This window comes from Parathielavia appendiculata (assembly GCF_033297405.1).
Source record: "Parathielavia appendiculata strain CBS 731.68 unplaced genomic scaffold N657scaffold_5, whole genome shotgun sequence".
Classification (NCBI taxonomy): Eukaryota; Fungi; Ascomycota; class Sordariomycetes; order Sordariales; family Chaetomiaceae; genus Parathielavia; species Parathielavia appendiculata.
In genome coordinates, this window is record NW_026944224.1 from 1290135 (window position 1) to 1308033 (window position 17899).

General features: G+C 57.0%; 8 protein-coding genes across 8 annotated transcripts; 3 read left to right on the forward strand and 5 right to left on the reverse strand.

The window, feature by feature from the left end:
- Window positions 1-9: 9 nt before the first annotated feature.
- On the reverse strand, window positions 10-1371 carry N657DRAFT_644782 (uncharacterized protein). Its single transcript, XM_062792824.1, has 2 exons — window positions 381-1371; window positions 10-309 (listed from the first exon to the last, which is right to left on the reverse strand). Exon 1 carries the CDS (start codon window positions 1146-1148, stop codon window positions 399-401), a length of 750 nt encoding a protein of 249 aa, XP_062648316.1. The 5' UTR covers window positions 1149-1371; the 3' UTR covers window positions 10-309; window positions 381-398.
- Window positions 1372-2276: 905 nt separating this feature from the next.
- N657DRAFT_572069 (cytochrome P450) lies at window positions 2277-4071 on the reverse strand (the record flags this gene model as incomplete). The annotated part of the gene is made up of 4 exons (XM_062788856.1): window positions 2277-2931; window positions 2998-3123; window positions 3209-3770; window positions 3891-4071. 4 exons carry the CDS (start codon window positions 4069-4071, stop codon window positions 2277-2279), a joined length of 1524 nt encoding a protein of 507 aa, XP_062648317.1.
- Window positions 4072-4889: 818 nt separating this feature from the next.
- N657DRAFT_571817 (NAD(P)-binding protein) lies at window positions 4890-5933 on the reverse strand (the record flags this gene model as incomplete). The annotated part of the gene is made up of 2 exons (XM_062788837.1): window positions 4890-5258; window positions 5316-5933. The coding sequence occupies 2 exons, from the start codon at window positions 5931-5933 to the stop codon at window positions 4890-4892; spliced, it is 987 nt and encodes a 328-aa protein (XP_062648318.1).
- Window positions 5934-7158: 1225 nt separating this feature from the next.
- Window positions 7159-7900, forward strand: N657DRAFT_571779 (uncharacterized protein; the record flags this gene model as incomplete). Its single annotated transcript, XM_062788831.1, has 2 exons — window positions 7159-7597; window positions 7665-7900. The coding sequence occupies 2 exons, from the start codon at window positions 7159-7161 to the stop codon at window positions 7898-7900; spliced, it is 675 nt and encodes a 224-aa protein (XP_062648319.1).
- A 542-nt stretch (window positions 7901-8442) lies between these two features.
- Window positions 8443-10426, reverse strand: N657DRAFT_617826 (carbohydrate-binding module family 1 protein). The gene is made up of 2 exons (XM_062790532.1): window positions 8873-10426; window positions 8443-8797 (listed from the first exon to the last, which is right to left on the reverse strand). The coding sequence occupies exons 1-2, from the start codon at window positions 10229-10231 to the stop codon at window positions 8723-8725; spliced, it is 1434 nt and encodes a 477-aa protein (XP_062648320.1). The 5' UTR covers window positions 10232-10426; the 3' UTR covers window positions 8443-8722.
- Window positions 10427-10584: 158 nt separating this feature from the next.
- N657DRAFT_644788 (uncharacterized protein) lies at window positions 10585-11277 on the forward strand. Its single transcript, XM_062792825.1, has one exon. The coding sequence runs from the start codon at window positions 10616-10618 to the stop codon at window positions 10874-10876; it is 261 nt and encodes an 86-aa protein (XP_062648321.1). The 5' UTR covers window positions 10585-10615; the 3' UTR covers window positions 10877-11277.
- A 2040-nt stretch (window positions 11278-13317) lies between these two features.
- N657DRAFT_395878 (uncharacterized protein) lies at window positions 13318-14458 on the forward strand. The gene has a single exon (XM_062787173.1). The coding sequence runs from the start codon at window positions 13389-13391 to the stop codon at window positions 14244-14246; it is 858 nt and encodes a 285-aa protein (XP_062648322.1). The 5' UTR covers window positions 13318-13388; the 3' UTR covers window positions 14247-14458.
- Window positions 14459-15647: 1189 nt separating this feature from the next.
- N657DRAFT_644790 (diphthamide biosynthesis protein) lies at window positions 15648-17611 on the reverse strand. Its single transcript, XM_062792826.1, has one exon. It carries the CDS (start codon window positions 17577-17579, stop codon window positions 15975-15977), a length of 1605 nt encoding a protein of 534 aa, XP_062648323.1. The 5' UTR covers window positions 17580-17611; the 3' UTR covers window positions 15648-15974.
- Window positions 17612-17899: the final 288 nt, after the last annotated feature.

Here is a 17899-nt window from a genome sequence, read left to right on the forward strand (position 1 = left end):
AAATGGAAACGTAGCATCGACCCGATCCTGCGCACCAACCAGGTTGATTGATACCAACACACATCAAAGAATCCTCCCCGCCCTTATGCTCGTCTCAACCGAGCGTGTAGGCACCTACGGACATGGCTCCTGCTAGGCCGGCAGGAGCAGGCTGCTCAAGGCTGGCACTGTTGTGATTGAGTCTGTCTGGAGAGCTACAGTACGAGTACGAAAGCCGGATCTGCTCAACAGTGGAAAGCTTCATGATCATCATGGTCAGGGGATGATGCGAACAAGAAAAGGGGACAAAGCCTCTCGATCGGTAGTACAGTAAGGGAAGATATCGTCACTTCCATGGGCTACAGCGACCAAGACACCACTTACTGACATCTCCGTCTCCAGACCCCCTGATCACCGCGTCAAGCAATCGGCGCAACTTGGATCTTATCCAAGTCAGCAGACACCACAGACCAACCATCGCTCGTCGCGCCATTCCCACTCAGATACTCCCCCGCCGAGACATTCCCCCTCAGAATCCACTGCACCCAATGCGCGCCAATAACCCCAAATTTACCCCCATTAGCCTGGGTATACGTCCCCCCATGACCCACCGCCAGGTTACCCTTCCACTTGGGCACCCCCGCGGGCATGGCCGCATAGTCCCGCTCGCCGTTCTGGTACGCAATGTCGGACGGGCCCCCCAGAAAGAAGAAGACGGGCTTGCGAAAGCTGCCGGCCGCCGTATAGTTGGTCAGCAGGCCCGAGTTCCAGATACCGATGCTCTGCACGCGGTCGTCCCAGATTTGCGCGTACGCCTCAATGCCGCCGCAGCTCCAGCCCGCCGCCGCAATGCGCGACGCGTCAATGCTGGCCCACGATCCCGTGCCCGCGACCTTGGCGATGAAGTCAATCGACTGCGTCATGAAGGCCGCCGTGGTCGTGCCGCTGCCGCCCGGCGTGCCGCTTGCGATGACGAGGACGCCGTGCGAGGCCAGCTGGGTCAGGAAGGGCGCCTGGCCTGTGGCGTCGGCCGAGCAGCCGCCGTTGCCCCAGAGCAGGACGGGGAGCTTGGTGCCAGCCGGGACGGTCTTGGGGGCGTAAAAGGTGTGGCCGCTGAGAGTGTCGGTTGTGTAGTATCCCTGTGGGAAGATTGTGTCAGCAGAGGACATTAGTGGCACAGCGGACACTCGTCTATACCGCTGGCGCAAACGGGCCGGTGCCGACGCTCTGGCTCTGGCGTGTCTCGATGGATACTGGGCTGGCGGATGATAGACCCAGCAGGATCACAGTGGCGAAGGGCGTCTTCATTTTTGGGTAGAGTGTGTGACAGTGTACCCTGGATGTATTTCGACAACAGTAGTGGACTCAATGGGTTATGATCCGTGGCTTGACCATGATGCTTCCTGTGCTTTCGTTTTATATACTGTCTTGGTCATGCTTCTCGCCGGCCTTTCATTTAATATCTGCGGTTACGCATCCAACCTCAAAAGGCAATCATCGACGCTCCTGCGTATGAACATCGACAGATTGCCGCCGCTGAGACCTGATGATCTGGGTTAATCTATTCGCTTCGCAAGGAATGCCAATCTAGTTGGTGCGGTGCTTGATTCAAGCCGTAGATCTGTAATTGTCCCCTGGGTAAACTTGAGGTGCATTAACTACCATTACTTTGCCTTCCAGAACCGTAAAACCCAAATCATTTCCAAGGGCGCTCTCACGGCTTCCGGTTGCCCGTTTCCACCTCGGCATTGTATGACGGCAAACCGCCCGGGAATTCCGGGCTGGGCATACAGAGATCCTACCTCCGTATGGGACGGCCGTGGCCGGTTATATGGGTATTCGGAATCTCCGCCGCTTGTGCTCTCTTCTTGTCTTTCCCTGAGCCAGTCATGTATCTCAAGATACTAGGAACCCTCCTGGGTCTCTCATCGTGTTGGTATCACGGGTATGAAGATCGGCAAACACTACCTAAGTTCGGCTCTCAAGCCGCGATGGTGCTCGAGCACACCTCACTCTCGTTTAGACCGGTAGCAATTCAATGACGTACACGCGGCTGGTTTCCGTTCCGTTGTTAATGCTATGGGTCGATGGGTGTGGATGAAACAACGAAAGGAATAAGAGGGTAAAGAACATCCCAAGAAGGCGATGAGAGAGATCAGTCAAGCGAGGTGATCAAGGGAAGATGCAGTAGCTGGAGGGCTGTGAGCTGTAATAGTAGCCCCACGTGATGAAGTCTAAGCCTGCAATGAATATACAACAGAAGAAAATAAATGTGTTCCATTGCTACAGCCGTCACATCACCGCTTCTCTCTCGAATACCCAGCCTCATACCCTCGCCGAAACGTGACCCTCAGATTCATCCCATGCACCACCAGCACCGCCCACGACTCCACCGTAGCAGGCCTAACACCATCCACCAGCGAAAAATCAAACCTCCTCATCAACTCAACAAACAACTTGCCCACCTCCATATACGAGATAGCGCGCCCAGGACACTGGAACTTTCCCGCCCCAAAAACGATGTCCAGCGCCGACTGCATCCGTCGCAGTCTCGCCTCGTCCTGTTGCGCCCCCGCCGCCGCCTCGAGCCACCGCTCGGGCCGGTAGCAGTGCGCGTCCGCTCCAAAGATGGCTTCGGACAGCAGGATCCCAGGCACGTTGGCGCCGACCTGGGTGCCGCCTGGGACGTAGATGCCCGCGATGGTGTCGCCGGCGGACGGGGAGAGTTTGGAGGGGGAGACGGAGGGCGGGTGGACGCGGAGGGCCTCGCGGACGGCGGCTTGGAGGTAGGGGAGGCGGGATGCTTCGGCGCCGGTGGCGGGGGAGCTGATCTGGCCGGCCGAGATGGCGGCGTCGATTTCTCGTTGGAGGGCGAGGTAGGCTGGTGGTGAGGTCAGGAGGGAGAGCATGGTCATTCGGGCGAGGTTGGAGGAGGCATCTGCGCCGGCGATTCTGGGGATCTCCGTGTCAGCAAAAAGGTAGGTTGATTGAGACATTGGAAGGGGGAGCATGTCTTACATGTGAATGTAAACTTGCTGCATCAGTTCGTCCTTGGTCATGCCGCTGCGGATGAATGCTTGCATCATATCCGCCTGTGGCTCGGCGCCTTCAGCGGTTCTTCGATCGACCAAGTCTTTGGCAAACCTGGGAGCGAATTCGGGTCAGTCATCCCAAGGCCCTTCCGCCCCGTCCGTAATCACAGAAACCATGGATAGAATAGGCAACGCACCCAAACAGAATGCCGAACCCAACCTTATCTCCCTCCCTCGGCACCAGCAGATTCAAAGGCCACACTGTCCGCAACCGATTCAACCACGGCACCAGCCCGGCCACCGTCACCATCTTGAGCGACACATCATTCATCTCCACAAACCGATGCACGTCCTCGTCGCGCGTCAAGAAGCCAAACGGGCTCCCAAACGCAAAATCCCCGACGCAATCCAGCCCCCAGAACTGCGCCTTCTGCGCAAAGTCAAAGTCCGGACGACTCGTCCCCGTCCCCGTCCTGCCGACGACGTACTTGTCCTCAATCAGCCTCACCAGGTTCGCAATCTGCCGGTCGACGGCCGGCTCCATGCTGATGGAGTAGGCCGGCCCCATCTTGGCACGCAGGGCCTTGTGCTTGGCCGGGTCGCGCTGCGAGGCGACATGGGGTTCGCCGTCGTCGTCGGTGACGCGTCCGGCGTCGTAGGCCGGACCCTTGGTGTACTCGGACCGGACGCCCGAGATGCGGCGGACTTCGTCCGGGTCCGAGACCAGGACCAGGTTCGGGCCGATGCGGGTTAGTAGGCCTGGGGGCGGAGTGGCGGCTGTTAGCTTAGATGGTATGCTGCATGTAGATGTCCTTCTCGAACTACGTAGTTTTGGGGTGGAAAGGGAGATCAAGGGTAGGAGGGAGACTGAAAACGAACCGTACTTGTTCCCGGCCTCGATCAGACAGGGGAAGAGTTCCTTGTTCCAGGCTCGTCGTAGGAGCCATAGAATGGAGATATGTGCAGTGGCGGGCCCTGGGACGTGGGCGAGCCTCCTCCATGAGCGGTAGTATGAGACGAAGATAGCCGCTAGGATACCGGCAAGCAAGAGTGTCGCCATTACGGAGGCTGGGCCCCAGCTGGAGGCCACCGTGCTCTCTGAAATGAAGAGAACGCCCATGCCGACGATGGTCTGAGTATTTGGGATGTGTTACAGATAGTCAGACGAAGTAATTCCGGTCAGCCAGGGCTTAACGGACTCTGACGCGGTCCGAGTTGAGGGGGATATAACTCCTTGGAGGGACCATGTCCGATATCGATGGTCCCCCCAATGGATTTTGAGCTGAGTGGCGTACTGCCACCCAGCCCAAGCAAGCCGAGTCTGGATGCCTGGCAGTTGAGCCCTCCCGTATTTGCGGCCATATGTTCCCACCCTTCGCCGGCGCGGAGTCCAGCTCCTGGGGCCGAGTTAACCCAAGCTCGCCGTGCCGCATCTCCGAAGGGAAAAAGACTTGGTTTCGGTGTGATGGTGCTGAACCGTGCCGTGGCTGTGCCATATGTTATCATCACATCACCAGACAGTATCCCGCCGGCATTCACGGCGGGACGGGTCGCAACACGTCGGATACTGCATATTGGTGCGGGCGGCGCAGGCTGATGCTGAATCATGCATGCGGCACGACCCGTATCACAGGTGACGAAACAAGCGAGGTTATTTTACCGAGGGCTTCGTGTAACATTGTGTTGCCGGCGCTTATAGGGCCGCCGCGAGCCGCGAGCTGCAAGTCCCGCCGCAACACGGCAGGCGAGGTAGCATCAGGAGTAATCACGCCTATCACCTGCAGTTAGTGGTACGACAGTGAACGTTGACGTATTGACAGCGTGGATGCGACAAGGAAGGTAAGGCAAGACAAGCAAAGGATTGGTAAATACCGTACATCATGCGACACCCTCGAGTTCTTTCTCCGTCCATTCCCACAACCTCGTTGCCAAGCTCGGGTCCTTGGCAACGGCCGTCTCCTTGTCCGGGACGCCCACAGGCTCATAGTACTTGCCGCTCTCTACACCGGGCGCCGTGGCTGCCCAGAGGTGGTTCCTCACGCCGATAGCGGGAGACACGCAGAAGATGGGGGAGATGGGCGCTGTGGCTCTGAAAAGGAGGCTCTCCTTCTGCAGACCGCGGGCCATGCCTGTGATGATTCGGCCCGGATGCACAGCCACCACCCTGATCTGGGGATGCCGCTTGGCCAGTTCGCGAGCGAACCCGATGACGGCCACTTTGCTCTGGCCGTAGCGTTGGTAGTATTTCTGCGGACCAGCATTAGAACTCTGTTCCCTCGCTGACAAAGCCAAGTTGAAACTCACAATGTCCTCGCAAGGCCCCTTCAATTTATCAAACAAGATACCACCCTTGGGCGCCATAACATGGCCCTCGCTCGACACGGCCACGACGCGGACATCGGCGCCCGGCAACTCGGCCGTGCGCAGCAGCGTCGGCATCAGCAGCCTCATCAAGAGCGCGTGACCAAGGTAGTTGATGCCGAAAGCAATCTCGTACCCCTCGGCCGTCGTGCCCGGCCGGACGCGCATGATGCCGGCGTTCAGCACAGCAATGTCGAGCCGGTCCTCGGCGGCACGGAGCTGTGCCGCGGCCGCGCTGACCGACTGGAACGACGCGAGGTCGATCTCCAGGTAGGTGACAGGCGCGCAGTGCTCGTCGGCCACGGCGTCGCGGATGCCGCGGACGACTGAGGCGCCGTGGTCGGCGCAGGGCAGATCGGCGATGTAGATGCGCGCCGGCTTGTGGCGCGCGAACTCGATAGCTACCTGCTTGCCCAGGTCGCCGGCGCCGCCTGTCACGAGGATGACTTTGCCTGCGAGACTCGGTATGTCGCGGGCCGGGTCGAAGGCGACGCCGCGCTGGTTCCCCGATGCGAAGAGGGTGACGCGCGCCGACGCGATTAGGGCTTGGAAATCCAACATTTTGAAAAGCACGGCAATGGTGACGGCGGTCAGAGCGGCGACGATGGCGGAAACCATTTCCGAGGTGGACGTGGGTGGTGGACTGAAAAGGCTGCCATCTGTGGGCGCGTCAAATCTACAATCGTTCGGAAATCTCGCTTGTTAGGTGTAATTGTACGGACAGAGTGTGTATTGCGTACATACTTACCTTACACTACTCCTCACACATACCACCAGCCAAGACATACAAGCGCTCAGGGGGTGGCGCCTGCATCTGGCGGTTACAGCTGAGAGCTCATTTCTATCACAACAATCGGTCCTTTCCAGACGAGGTCGCGTCGAAGTTGTGGCGCAGACACAGCTTTACCGCCCTTTGTTAAAGTAGATTAGGCACCTTAAGTTATCTTACAGAGAGAATGTAATGTTGCAGCTGACAGCATGGAGATCTGACTGTCCCATGTATTAGATACCCGACAACATTGGACGGGTTGGGTGCTGCGCCGCGGATACTTTCGCAGTGTAACCGGACTTTTCACACCGCTAACGCGATTGGCGGCGCCTTTCACTCTTTTCATCGCTGACTTGGACCACCCACCCCACCTGCCGTCCACCATGTGCCGCAATCTCATCATCAGCCCAGTCACACGAGACGGGAAACCAGTGGCGCGGCTGCCGGCTATCCAAGATACCGCTCGTAGGCAACTACCTGAACCGCTATTCCATCACAATGGCTTCTTGCGGGGGCACACAGGGCCGTACTCGCTTCTATTTTCTGGAGTGCAGCTAATATATGCCAGACTGCAAGTGCTGGGCACGCCGCACACTCCCTTCTCCGAAAAGAAGCGACTTAAAGATGGTTGAAGTTATTCATAAGTCCCCTTGGCTCCCTTCAACGATGACCTGAGCAATCTTCCGAGGCATCAAGTCTTTTTACCTCCAACAAGACTCTAATCTGTCGTTGGTCTGCCCGCAAATTCCCATCCTACCAAGCCGACATGTCCTCGCAACAGATAGGACTCTACCAGACAACAAACGAGCTAATTTCAGAGCATGGCTTTTACGTTCGTCTTCCTAATCTCAGCCGACACGATACCAACCCAACCCTTCATTCCCAGCCAATACTGACGCATTTTCAATCAAACAGGCCGTTCTCTGGCTCGGCGTCGCCCTCAGCGCCACCGCCTTCGCCTTCCGCTGCTACATCCGCGTGCACTACATGCACCACATCCACTCGAGCGACTACCTGATGGCGCTCGCGCTCGCCCTGCAGACGGCCTTCGCCGCGCTGGGGCAGGCCTACCTCGGCGACGTCTACCTCATGACTCGCGTGCAAAACGGCGTCGTCGCCCCGGGGGCCGATTTCCTCGACCGCATGAAGCGCGGTCTGCTCGGGGACGGGATCATGCTGCTCGTGGCGATTGCGGGGATCTGGGTTGTCAAGATGAATTTCTTGCTGTTCTTTTATAGTCTTGGCTCGCGCATTACCTTTTATAGGGTCTTTTGGTGGGTGGCGGTTGTGGTGGTGTTGGGGTGTGGCGCGGCGGCTGTGGGAATGCTGCCGTTTGACTGCTTGTTTGGAGAGGTCATGCATGTTGTCACGCAATGTAGTACCGAGGGGAGCGTCGCGGCGATCTATACCCGGTACAAGGTGTCGGTGGTGGTGGATTGCGTGTCGGATGCACTCAGTAAGTTGTCCCTTGCCCCTGGTTTTGTGAGTGGACTGTGTAAGACCCAGGCTTACACAAATGACAGTTATCTGCTTCCCCATCTCCATTCTGTTCAACACGCGCATCAGCTTGAGACAAAAGATCATCCTTTCGAGCATCTTCTGCCTCGTCGGCTTCACCATCGCCGTCACCATTGTCCGCGGCAGCATTTTCGGCGGCGTATACAAGGAGCTCGACAAGATCGACCGCAAGGTCTTGGATACGGCCTGGGCTTTGTTTTGGTTTTATATTGAGTTTATGGTGTGTAAGTACTTGCTCTAGATCCAAACCCAGCTGTTTCAAGAGGTACTGATCCCGCGACCGCAGCATTCATTGTCGCTTGCCTCGTCTCCTTCCGCTCACTCTGGGCGCACAAGGAAGCCAGAGCCCGGGCGCGCGCCCGAGAGGAGTTTGACAAGCAGGAGCGCATCCGGCAGCACAGGCCCTCGGATCCGTCCCACAAGGGCGACAGCGGGCTTCGCGCAAAGATGCGGCAGTTCCATGACACGCTGCTCGACACCTTCAACGACGAGGAGACGCTCTGGGAGCGCGACGTCCTGCCCAACGGCCCGCCCTCGGGCAAGCTGTCGGTCGACTTTTCGACCTACAGCCCTGGCATGTTTGGTTGGAATCATGAGAGCAGTTACCATGTGCAGGTGGAGCGGTCGAGGGCGGACTCGGATTCGGTGCAGTCGCTGCAACCGGCGAGGTTGGCTGATTCCCATGTATGAGCCATTCTGTGATGATGATAAGTGTTGCTGCTTGGGTGGTTACCATAGCTATCTCTCTCAGGTAATTTTTGCCTACATGAAACTGCCGATCTTATTTGTATTTCAGTTCTCCAACATACGCCTGTACGCGTCTTGGGAGAGCCTCCAAGCCCAGGCACTTTCATTCAGAATTGTGATGTGCATACCTGAGTCTGCCAATAGGCAGAAACCATGGATGTGTTTATGTACTCGGCTTATGGGAACTATGTACATATGAATCAAAGCCTTTCTTCTTCCTTTTCCCTGACCTCTGAGTCTTCCATTCCCCCTCGACCCATGACAACACCGAGACACTCGACACTCGGGCGTATCTCCGTGTTACTCGCAGATTGGCTTAGAGACACTGAGCGTACCAGGGGTTCTGGGTCTTGCAGGCGTAAGGGGGTGCGCAAGCCGTCGGGCCGGTCCACTGTTCGATGTACCTTGTCAGTTGTCCGCCCATCTCACAACAAATTCTAGGGAGAACATAACGTAAATTACATACCTGCTGACCCCCACACTGACCCCAATGAGTCTGAGTTGCCTGAGACGCGGCAGAGGTGGTAGTGGTAATCTTAGTCACGGTGGTGGTAGAAACAGGCCTCGTCGAGGTCCGGAGCGTGGTCGTCGTCGACGACGGCCTGGTCGACGACGACGACGAGCTTGAAACGCCGCCACCCGGGACGTTAACTGTTGATCCAATATCGCCCCAGCGAATGTTGGAGAAGACGACGTGCGTGTCCGGGTAGTTGGCCAGGATGTTGGTCGGGTTGCCCTCAGTGTCGGAGCAGGGCCCGTTGCTGCCGGCGTCGAGCCAATTCATGTAGCCCGAGGCGTCGTTCCAGATGCTGAAGGTCAGCACCATGCCGCGGCCCAGCGCCTGTCCCATGCCGGCCAGCCCGCCGAACGAGGCCGCCGACGAGCAGGCCGACGCCGAGATGATGTCGCCCCCCGGCGCGGCGCTGGGGATTGTCTTACCGTTCTGCACGTAGACGCGCTGAATCTGGCTGAGGCTGCCGCTGGTGGTCCCGTCGTTGGTGATGAAGCGCGTAATGACGGTGAAGGGCTTGGACGTGTCGAGCGTCAGGCCCGGGCCGTAGTAGTTCGTGTAGCCGCGGTTGTAGGGGTTGAATCCGCAGCCGCCCTTGTCGCAACTGCCGTTGGCGCAGGGATGGGGCGTGAAGGCGTTGGCGCGGGCGTTGGCCTCGAGGATGTCCATCTCGTTGCAGCAGGAGCCTTGGCCGTTGGTGTTTAGAGTACCGTTGTTCCACGTCTGGACGGGGCACTGAGCATCGCAGTATCCCGAGCCGTAGTTGGCTCCACCCGTGTTGTATGGGTTCCGGCCGCCGGTTCTGTCCATCTCGCCGAGGTACAGAGCGGCGTTCTCTCCGCAGGGCAGGGTGGAGAGGTCGACGTCGAAGCTCAGCTCCTGGCCCAGGAGCTTGAGCATGACATAGTTCCCATCGGACCCGAGGAGGTAGGCACGAGGAGAGACGCTGTTGGTCTGGCCGTTGCTGCCCTTCACGTACTGCCTCATGGTCAGGGTGCTGCCGGACGTTGCGATGCCGCTGCTCGTGTAGTCGACGCCTTCGACCACACAGTTCTGGGCACAAGTCGCTTCATCAGGGCACAGTGTCCTGTTGAGGCCGCTAGAGGTGGTGCAAGACGTGCCGCTGGCGGTGTGGAACCAGCGATAGTTCCAGTCGAGCACCACAGACGTGTCTTGCTGGACGCAGCCGCTGCTGGTTGTGCACTTCCAGGTGGGAAGTTGTGGGTGCACTTCCGGGGTCAAGGTACCGGGCTGCTGGGCGTTCACCAATGGCAAGATTGCCAGCGCCGCCGTGGCAAGAATGTTGCGGCCCATTGTGTTGTGCAACGGCTTGTCTTGCTGTCCAAGAGACGGGAAGCGAAGTCGAGTACCTAGTTAAAGGAAGCGTTGAAGATCGAAGTGGCTCGGAGAAGTCACTCTGCTGAGGAAAGCTCCATCCTATTTATGCGCTGGGTGCTGGACCCATGATGTTTGTGCTAGTTTGTGTCAGGAGATCATTGTCCATGATAGCCGTCACCCTGGGCCCTGATCCCCTGCTGTTCGGGCCGTAGAGCCCTGGAATGCTACCCAAGGAAACCAAGGCTTTAACCGCATCTTGGCGGCCTCGGAAGCAATGCCCAGAGAAGCTTGTTTTCTCTCATGTTCCGGGTTACCCATCAGAGGGCTGCCCCACGCTGGCGGTGGAGGCGTTGGGGGAGAATGCTACTCAACTTCTCCACGCCTCTGGCGCCGTCCTCGGCAACCGTGCCTATATCCCAGCCTGCAAATCGGGAACGAGCTTCGAGCGCCGGTTTGAAAGCCAAAACAACCGTCCTCCTCTATTTCGCCGAGATCGAACAGGGACAAGCAATCATTGGCGAGAAAGTCACCTTGCAGCATACTCCATCTTGGTGCCGTGTTGATACTCGGAGTATGACTGACGCGTGCGAGGCTCGGGCGCGTGAATGGACAGTTCCTTGATGGATAAATTGGTAGGAATGTCTCCACTCGGAAAAGGTCAAAGGATGCCGACCTGGGTGATAGTGAGCCGCATGAACCACACCGTGACACAGGAGCTCACAAGGGCCAATAAGTGGATTCAACGGAAATGACAGGACCGAGGTTACCAGGCAGGCGACACCCAATGCTCTCATATCATATCAGACCCTCACGCAGCCACAACGTGATTCCGTTCATCTTGCCAAACAGTGGAGCTGCAACTTAGTTATTCCCGGTTATATGTGAGAAGGAGCATGAAGGGACGGCTCTTTGTTGCGACATGGGATGACTGTATGCCATTGTCAGCCACCTTTTGCATGGTCTACTCAAGGGACATGTAGCAAATCAATACCAGCAGCTCAGGCAGCAACAGTGTACTAGTGACGTTTTTCTTTTACGTGAAAGACTAGAACTTGACACAAATCGACGTGATTGACGAGACTTCCATTGACTGACTAGCCATACTCAAGCTGAGAACCCTGAATCCGACGCCTTCCTTGTTCATACAAACATTGAGTTAGTAACTATCACACGTTATAAAGCCCGAACACTCAGTGTCTCAATGTATCGAACATTCTGTCATGTTGAAATTGGCGATATACCTGCGAACCACTATTCACCCCGGGTTCACAGCAACTGCAACTTGACATTCTAGAACTGACTGTTTTCAGATTCAAAGGTACAATCAGCTCCGGTCGTAAGTCCCCGGACCAAAAGTGAGTCCCATTTGGAATTATGTACTAACTTAGCGCATAAGAACCCCCTTTTCTGCCCACTCCCGGTACATGTGTGAACGTCCAGTCTTAAAACTTGAAACCTTTCATCACTGGCTCAAGAGTATTCAAGTCTCAACTAAAATCCAAGCTACCTATAGCATATACGAGACTGTAGTGAAAGTTCGATGTCAAGATAGGCAACTAAAACACGTGCAATTCTTTAACAAGCTAAGCTGCGTTATGTACGGTAGGGACGGACCTAAGGCACATATTCCTTCTATGACTGAGAACATGGTTGGTTGTCTTTGAAATCATTGACTATACCCATGACAGCTGTTTGCGTCAATGTTTGAAATAGTCATCGCTCTTAACAGAAGAATAGGTATAGAGGGCCGGTGAAAGGGAGCTTGGCGGTGCATGTGGACTGAGAACAGGAGAGTGTGAGGATGATATTGTGGTGTTGGAAAAGGTTCGCGGCTTAGGAGAGGCAGAGAAGCAGGTTGAGTTGGAGGATCTCTTCTCACAATGCAGCAAGAGGCATGTTACCTGTTGTCGTTCTCTTCTAATCAATTGTGAAATCTTGTGGAGAAGGCCAGGAGGCTTAGAAACCATCCAACCGGACAGGATATCCGTGGCTCTCCTGGGGATGGTCTCCTTTGTGACTTCGGAGGACGGGCATGCCATATCTGTTGTCGGTCTGGAAGTGAGCTGCGTGGTCGGGGTGAATTTCCTTGTAATAAGGCCGACCTGAAGCTTCCTCTAACAGACAATGGCTCAATCACCTTCACTAAGACACAGACCATGATTGCGGCCTATCCCGCGTCAACCCTCCGTGCCCTCCGCCGGCCCCAAGTTCTGCAAGTTCACCTCCGGTGACCATATCGGGCCTGAGAGGCCTGTTTACGGCCCTCGCGGAGTCCCGTCTCCGCTTATCTCTCCATCCCCGTATGTGCTCAAGCACTTGAATACTCTCATTCTTTACAGAACTGGAGAAAGAGCTGAGTTCCGCTTTCTGTTCTCTTCTCACGCTTATCACGCCACAAGCAACCTTCCTCCCGCCGCAGCACTTTCGCTCGCTCGCTCGCTTTTCGTTCGTTTCTGATCAAAAGAAAAAAAAAAAAACACAAGAACACGAAGCCATGGTACGTAACTCGTCTTTTGACGCATGAGATTATCGTCGGAGCCATTTCTTTGTATTTCCCACGTCGGGGCGGTCGAGGGCGAGGGCGAGGGCGAGGGCGACGACGTCGTCCTCTTCCATGGCGATTCGTTGCGGTTAAGTTGCCCCGTTGCTTCAGAAGAGGTAGCAGCCTGGACGCTGCCATCGGCTCGGGCGGTACGGTCAACCATCCGACGGAAATCGCCACAGGGTTGACCCGGTTGTAGGCCCGCAGACAGTTTCTGACATATAGGCGCAAGGGGATGGTGCGCCCGACCCTCTACCACGACTGCTTCTCCTCTAAGACGACTTCTCGAAGTTCTTCCTCTCAACGCCACCACCAAACCGTCTGCGAATCATGCAGAATGGCAGACTACGGGAAAGTCGACTCGAAAGCCGAGGAACAACTCCTCGACCTAGCCGCTTCCAGACGACAAGGAACAAGATGACGGCAGGAAGAGACTGCCCTCGGTATATCCTTGGAAGGGTCTGGGGTCCCAGGCTCCCACGAGTTCCCGACAACTAGCTCCACGACGTGAAGACGACACCTGTCATTCGTCTAATAACACAAATCCAGCAACCGTGCCGAGGAACAGCTGCACCTTACCTCCCTCCAATCATGGCCGCACCGCTTGACACCAATCCTTTCCACGCCTTCACCCTTCCATCTTTCTCACTTTGCCCCCTGACCGAGTTCAATTACATGCTAACACCTCCCCTCTCCGGGCAGCAGATCATCAACGACCTCACAGCCGACAAGGCCATCACGGGCCTCGTCTACGGCCTCGTGCTCGGTCTCGCGGCCTTCGTGGTCAGCATTCTCTTCGTCTTCTGCCTCGCCAGAACTCTCCTTCGTCTCGTCTCGCGGTCTGCCGGTGTCGTCTTTGCTTGGGTGGTGACTGTACCTGGGGAGATTCGGTGGGGTATTCGTCGGCTTGGCCGTCGCCTCCGTCGTGGTCGTGGAGGGATGGATACTGGAGAGGAGGAGGAGGATGGGGTGTTTGAGTTGGTGGATTTGGGTGGGAACACGGTACGTGCGGTTTTCGCTTTAATTTGTTTTCACCCCTATTCTACCACGGATTATGTTGTTGATTTTGTGTTGATGGATCATAAACATCGATGGGGGAAGGCCTCCAGCTTGCCAAGTGGCCAGCGGGTGTCTATCGCAGCGCTGGCCGTGTGTGTGCTGCAGGCTGAGCGCGTGGCCTTCGGTGTCAGCCCTCGAACATACCTGAGCAGGGTGCAACAGGCCCATGTCCCGTCTGAGAGAAGCTCGCCGATGGTGGCGTTCAGGTCTTTTCACGGGGCGCAGTACTCCATTGCCAGGAGCTCCTCGTTCAATGGGACGAGCGTGAAGTCGACGTCACCCATCCTAATGTACTCGGGGATTGCCTTCTGCATCATGTCCCTCCCAACCTTTCCAAAATGGTTTTTATTCGGGAATGTATTTTGCTTCCTCTTTGTCACCCCAACCTGAAACTTCTGGATGAAGCGAGCAATCTCCTTCAACTCCTCACGGTCGTCACCGTTCTCAGGCGTGCTCTCGCCAAGGCCTCCCTGACTGTGGCGATTGGGGTAGCTAGGTCTCGCTGTACTTCGTCAGGCGTGATTCCATTCCGTACCGTAATCGCATAGGGTCGTCGTTAGCGGGAGCGTCGTCGTGTGCCGGGCTACTTTGCAAGCCTGATGCCGTGCAGCGTCAAAACACGCTGTTCCGGTTTGTTGGTTTGTCAATAACTGCGGCATTCAGAACAAAGTCCCTGGACAAGGGGTGGAGCAGCGTGTCCTGCTAGCTTCCAGCATAGCAGGTTTCTACCCTTCACATTCTAACCATCGAATCTTGGTTGGCGGGTGCTCGAGAGCCGGAGATACGGTAGGTAAAATGGGGTCCATACGACTACCTAGATGTCAAATTGTGTGTCAACCATGGCTTGTCGACCCTGTGATGGCCACTCCGAAGCCTCGCTTTGGTCCATTGCTGCCTGACGCCAATTCCTCCACTTCAAGCTCCACGACTGGACATGGGCGGACGCCTGGCGTCTCAGCACTGTCCTCGGGCACAGCTCAACTCTGGCGATGGCGGAAGTGCTCAGACTCCGGATGGTCGCGACGGCGATCCAACTCAGCGACGCGGACATGACAACCGAATCCAGAACCGGGCAGTCCCTCTGGTACGCTGTCCATACTCTCATGATATGGATTGCATCCGGGAGTGGCGGAAGTGAAACAGCCACAAGGAAGCATGCAGGCAACACCTGCGTTTTCCTTCGAATTTGAAATTGCCTGTTTCATCGTCACCGCCAAGCCCCACCCCTGAGCTCCTCGGGCGGCCGCACCAGCGACGGGTGGTACCCAGACTCCATCCGATGGTGGGTAACGGCCGAGGTTTGTCGGCAAGGGCGGCTACGGAAGCCAGGAGTCTTTGGTAGGCCTCGCGGCCTGCGTCTGCGAGGGCGGCGTGCTCAAGGCTCAGGGAACAGGAAGCGCATGTCTTTCAACCCTGCGTCCCCCTCAGACTCCCAACCCCAGCATGACCCAATCAACACCACATCCGGTCTTCTTTGAAGCGCCACCAAGTGGTGAAGATTGCGGGATCGTCGACATTGAAATCCTGCCCAACAGAGTCAACAATAAAGCCATCCCAGTTGATATAGGCCGTCGAGGCTGACCCTGGCATGAGGACCGCGAGAGTTGGACAATGACAAATGTCAACGCATCTTCTCAACAAGAATCAGCAGCGCTAATGGCTAACCAGTGCATCAGCCGCAACGCCTCGCCGCCGCACAACCCGGCGACCACCACCATCGCCCCGCCGGCGCACGCCCACGTCGCCGAGAGCAGCCGGGCCGGCGGCGCCAACGACACCGACGCCCTTATGTCGGGAGCACTGGGTGGCGAAGAGGGGGCGGGCCGTGAGACCAGTGGCGCAGGCCGCGTCTAGCTTTTTTTTTCGACTCCGTTTGGACGTCGCGAGGGAATCTGGCGGAGGGGGGACAAAATAGGGAGATCTTGAGGGAAGCATGGGAGTTGGGGGAAAGGGGGTGGGGGGAGGACGAAAGAAAACAAACATATATTACCCGAGGGCTGGGCAAGAAAGTGTGTTTTTTTTTCCCGAGATGGATGGAGTTCGCGCCAATAAATAACATTGTGCGCTGCTCAGATGGACCCGTTGCTGTGATCCTCTTGCCTGTGTTCTGTCCTCTCCCTACCTCCTTTCACTAACCTCCCCAACAGTGTATCCCTTCGCAATACCACTCCTCCCTTCCTCAATGGCAGTGCTCTCTTCCACGACATAGTCGCTTCCCAGACCCTGCCATGTCCGTTGTGACCGGAGGTACTCAGCGCCGGGACTGACAACGCCGTTGACCATGGCCAGCTCAGCCTTGGGCCGCAATGCCAAGGCACTATTTGGTGTCTTTTCTCGTTCGACGGCACTCACCCCGCTCTTCGGCTCCCCATTCACCATCCTCACGCCGTTCCTCATCGGCCGACTATGGCTGATCAGTTTCCCAGTTCTCAAATCAAACTCAGGCGGCGCCGACTCGTCCTCATCATCATCTTCTCCGTCCTCCAACCGTTCCCCATCCCTCCCCTCCTCAACAGCCCTCACCCCTTCAATACCGCCCCACCACTCACCACTCCACACTCTCTTCTCATCCCCCATCAACGCCACCCCAAGCTCAAAAGGCGTGACAACAGGCCGATAGAATCCCGCATCGTCCTCGACAAGCGAGCTCTCCCAGCAGCCCACGACAACCCACCCGTCGACCTCGGCAAAGTTTGCCAGCTTGGCCGGGTTGAGCTTGCCAACGACGACAGTGTAGCTCTTCTTGCCCGCCGCGGCAATCTGTTTGCGGATGGCGTCGACCGAGGACAGGTAATTGGACACGGAGAGGGTGTTGACGAGGATGCCTATGATCCCTGCCGACGCGAGAGTCAGGAGGCGGGCGTAGCGGCGGCCGAGGAGGCGGGTGGTCGAGAAGGATGATGGGGCGGAGGAGGGTGGGCTGGAGGAAGAGGAGGTCGGGTGGATGTGGAGGGACTGGACACGGGAGGAGAGGGCGAGCAGGAGGGCGGTTGGCGGGGTGGAAATGTGGAATATGGCGTGGGATTTGAGATCGATGTCGGCGGGTGAGATATCGGCGCCCTGTGGGGTGACGAGCTTGCGGTTGGGGATCTGGCCGGTTGGGTCGTGAATGATGGATGTGGAGAGGAGGTTGGTGTAGCCGCGGGTTTGTAGCTCGGATGCGAGGCTCGGGATGTGATCTTGGTAGGTCACGTCCGCCATGAGGACAGCCTTCGCATCCTTATCTGGGTGTTGTGTCTCGAACGCGGCGAGCGCTGCCTCGCGGTCGAGGGGATGGTGGGTAAAAACATAGATAATGGGCAACCTGGAGGTTGGAGAAAGGCACGATCTCCCGTAGTGCACCACAACATCGGCGTCGACATGTTCAGCCGCGATTTCATCGACGCAGCAGGCGCTGTACGATGTATCGGCGAGTATATATATCCTCTCGGGAGAAGGCCCAAACTGCTCTGCTGTCTTCGGGAGAGACTCAAGCTCGGCATTCAATGTTTGACTTACGCGGGGCGCATCCCGCAGCATGGAGTCGGGGAACTGGAGGGCTATCCTTCTCCAGCCACCCTCGCGCACCTCTCTCGCCGTACGGGCAATCTCGTAAAGTTCGCGCAGCTCATCGTCTGATCTGGGTGGTGCCTGAGACTCGGTGTCTGATGCGAAAACGGCGTGCTCAAAGACGTGTTCGGCCGGCGTCGAGAGAACGGGCGCGGCGGAGAGTTCGGCGGCCATGGTCGCAAAACTGGTTCCAGCCCAGGTTGATGTTCGGACTTCAGTTGAGCCAAAAAGTTTGGCATGGCGGGGTCATCAGAGCTCGAAAGTGCCCCGCAATTGGGTGACGTCGGCTAACAGCGGGTCTGATCAGGGTTGCGACAGGGCTTTGCGGGGGTCGCTGCCCCCAACTCCTTGGCGACTCCTCGTCAGCTGAACTGGGCACATCCTCGATGAATACCGTAATGGGAAAATGCACCAGGCGGGTATGATACTTCGCATTCCAGGGATACAATCTGCCGTTGATATGTCAACTAGCATTCCCACCGCAAGTAGCATTC

Bases quoted from the DNA above. Each gene is read 5' to 3' on its own strand.
- N657DRAFT_617826 (XM_062790532.1), bottom strand. From the start codon at position 10,231: ATGGGCCGCAACATTCTTGCCACGGCGGCGCTGGCAATCTTGCCATTG. The intron at 8,798-8,872 runs GTATGTAATTTA...TACATCGAACAG, and splicing joins GTCAGTGTGGGGGTCAGCAG to TGGACCGGCCCGACGGCTTG.
- N657DRAFT_395878 (XM_062787173.1), top strand. From the start codon at position 13,389: ATGGCCGCACCGCTTGACACCAATCCTTTCCACGCCTTCACCCTTCCA.
- N657DRAFT_644782 (XM_062792824.1), bottom strand. From the start codon at position 1,148: ATGTCCTCTGCTGACACAATCTTCCCACAGGGATACTACACAACCGAC.
- N657DRAFT_644788 (XM_062792825.1), top strand. From the start codon at position 10,616: ATGCTACTCAACTTCTCCACGCCTCTGGCGCCGTCCTCGGCAACCGTG.
- N657DRAFT_644790 (XM_062792826.1), bottom strand. From the start codon at position 17,579: ATGGCCGCCGAACTCTCCGCCGCGCCCGTTCTCTCGACGCCGGCCGAA.